This window comes from Gavialis gangeticus, unplaced genomic scaffold (assembly GCF_001723915.1).
Source record: "Gavialis gangeticus isolate Ggan-Ray unplaced genomic scaffold, GavGan_comp1, whole genome shotgun sequence".
NCBI lineage: Eukaryota > Metazoa > Chordata > Crocodylia > Gavialidae > Gavialis > Gavialis gangeticus.
The window spans coordinates 1,207,433-1,209,497 of NW_017729032.1; the positions used below are offsets into that span (position 1 = coordinate 1,207,433).

The 2,065-nt window shown below is 51.0% G+C and overlaps 1 protein-coding gene across 1 annotated transcript in view; it reads left to right on the plus strand.

The window, feature by feature from the left end:
- The window catches only part of RRM1 (ribonucleotide reductase catalytic subunit M1), a 39,504-nt gene that overhangs the window by 29,024 nt on the left and 8,415 nt on the right, over nt 1–2,065 (plus strand). The window contains exons 15-16 of the mRNA XM_019525113.1: nt 1,007–1,142; nt 1,766–1,861. Coding sequence (XP_019380658.1) covers nt 1,007–1,142; nt 1,766–1,861 — 232 coding nt within the window. The remainder of the gene's footprint in view (nt 1–1,006; nt 1,143–1,765; nt 1,862–2,065) is intronic.

Genomic DNA, 2,065 nt, shown 5'->3' on the forward strand with positions numbered 1-2,065 from the left:
AGGCTTGGCAGTGCTATGCTGGTTAGCACTAGAGATGAAAGGGACTTGGGGGTCATGATTGACCACAAGATGAACACGAGCTTTCAATGTGATGTTGCTGCTAGTAAAGCGAGCAAAAGCCTGGCCTGCATCCATAGATCCTTCTCAAGTGAATCCTGGGACATCATTCTCCCGTTGTACTTGGCCTTGATGAGCCTGCAGCTGGAGTACTGCATCCAGTTTTGGGCTTCACAATTCAAGGATGTGGAGAAGCTTGAGAGGGTGCAGAGAAGAGCCATGCGCATGATCAGAGGTCAGGGAAACAGACCTTATGATTAGAGGCTGAGAGCCATGAAAAGTGCAGGCTCAGGGGTGATCTGGTGGCCACCTATAAGTTTCAGGGGTGCTCATCAGGCTCTGGGGGAACATTTGGTCACCAGAGCGCCCCAAGGGATGACAAGATCGAATGGTCACAAACTCCGCCGCGACCGATTCAGGCTGGACATAAGGAAGAACTTCTTAACTGTCCGAGCCCCCAGGGTTTGGAATAGACTGCCGCCGGAGGCAGTTCAAGCACCCACTTTGAGCTCCTTCAAGACACATTTGGATGCTTACCTTGCTGGGATCCTATGATCCCTGCTGACTTCCTGCCCATGGGGCAGCGGGCTGGGCTGAATGATCCTCTGAGGTCCCTTCCAGTCCGAATTTCTATGAATCTATGAAGTCGTCTTTTCATGCAGTGCTTGACTCTAAATACATGATGTTATGCCATCTCTGGAGAGAGCACTTATGTGTCTGTGTTGAGCTCTTTTCTGTCTAGGCAATAGGAGATGTTTCGGGTCAGGCAGTTGAGGACTCAGGGAGGTGAGACTTCAGCATGACTCGGTGGTGGTTTAAAAGACTCCCTGCAGCTCCTGATTTCGAGCCCTCAGTGCCCCTTTCCAAGGGGAATGTCTCTCTGATCCTGGTGACTGTCTCTGGTATGGCTAGGCTCTGACCCTTGACTGTCCTTCCCTGTCTTTGTCAGGTACGGTGTTAGGAACAGCTTGCTCCTTTCTCCAATGCCAACTGCTTCCACGGCTCAGATTTTGGGCAATAATGAATCCATCGAGCCCTATACTAGTAACATCTACACACGCCGAGTCCTCTCAGGAGAGTTTCAGGTGAGGAGGCTGGGATCGGGGTGGTAAATGATTTGGTGTTTGGTCAAAAGGACTGGTGGTGTTGCATTGTGGTACTGAAGGTATTGTATATCCTCTTCCCCTGCAAAATGGAAGATGCATAGCCAGGAGCTGTCTGTACAGAGCTGTAGCCGGGAACTTGTGCCTGTCCTGGACTAGGCTAAATTTGTAGTAATTACAAGTACAAGGAGTACCAGTTCTGTGGGAGAAGACTAATCAGTATCACTGTGGGGTTGGTTGTTAAATGGAGTACGAAGGAAGAACACCCCAGTTTGGGGGGCAGTTTAGTGGCTGCAGGGCTGGTATGAAGAATGGAAGTGCCATGAGAGAGGTTCCCTTCTGTGCAGAGTTGATCAAAACATACCAAAGGGTGATGTGATCAGCATACACGTGTCATGGTGAAGAGGTGGGACAGTGACCAAGCAAGGAGCGGGACAGGCTAGTTCCATGGCATGTTAAGGCACCATCACTGTCTGGAGCCAGGGACTGCATGAGTGGGTCTGTCTCTTGCATGGGGGGTGGTGCCCACTGTCTGGGAGAGTGGGCAAAATGAAGGCCTAGTCCTGCCCTTCCATTTAAGTCTTGTGGCCTGGACTCTCTTGCAGATTGTGAATCCACACTTGCTAAAAGACCTGACAGAGAGGGGCCTCTGGAACGAGGAGATGAAAAACCAAATCATCGCTCACAACGGCTCCATTCAGGTAAGCCAGAGGACTTGGGTTGTGTGAGCAGCAAGGCAGGCATCTCCTAGCAGCCTGTGCATAAACAGGGGGAGGACAGCATGACCAGCCTTGGCCCTGGGGTGCATTTCTCAGCTTCTCTGCAGAAGGAAGAGCTGCAATGTCACCTGGTGATAAGTTGGAGTCTCTGCTTGAGGAACATGAAAGGATTCTGGCCTCTGCCAG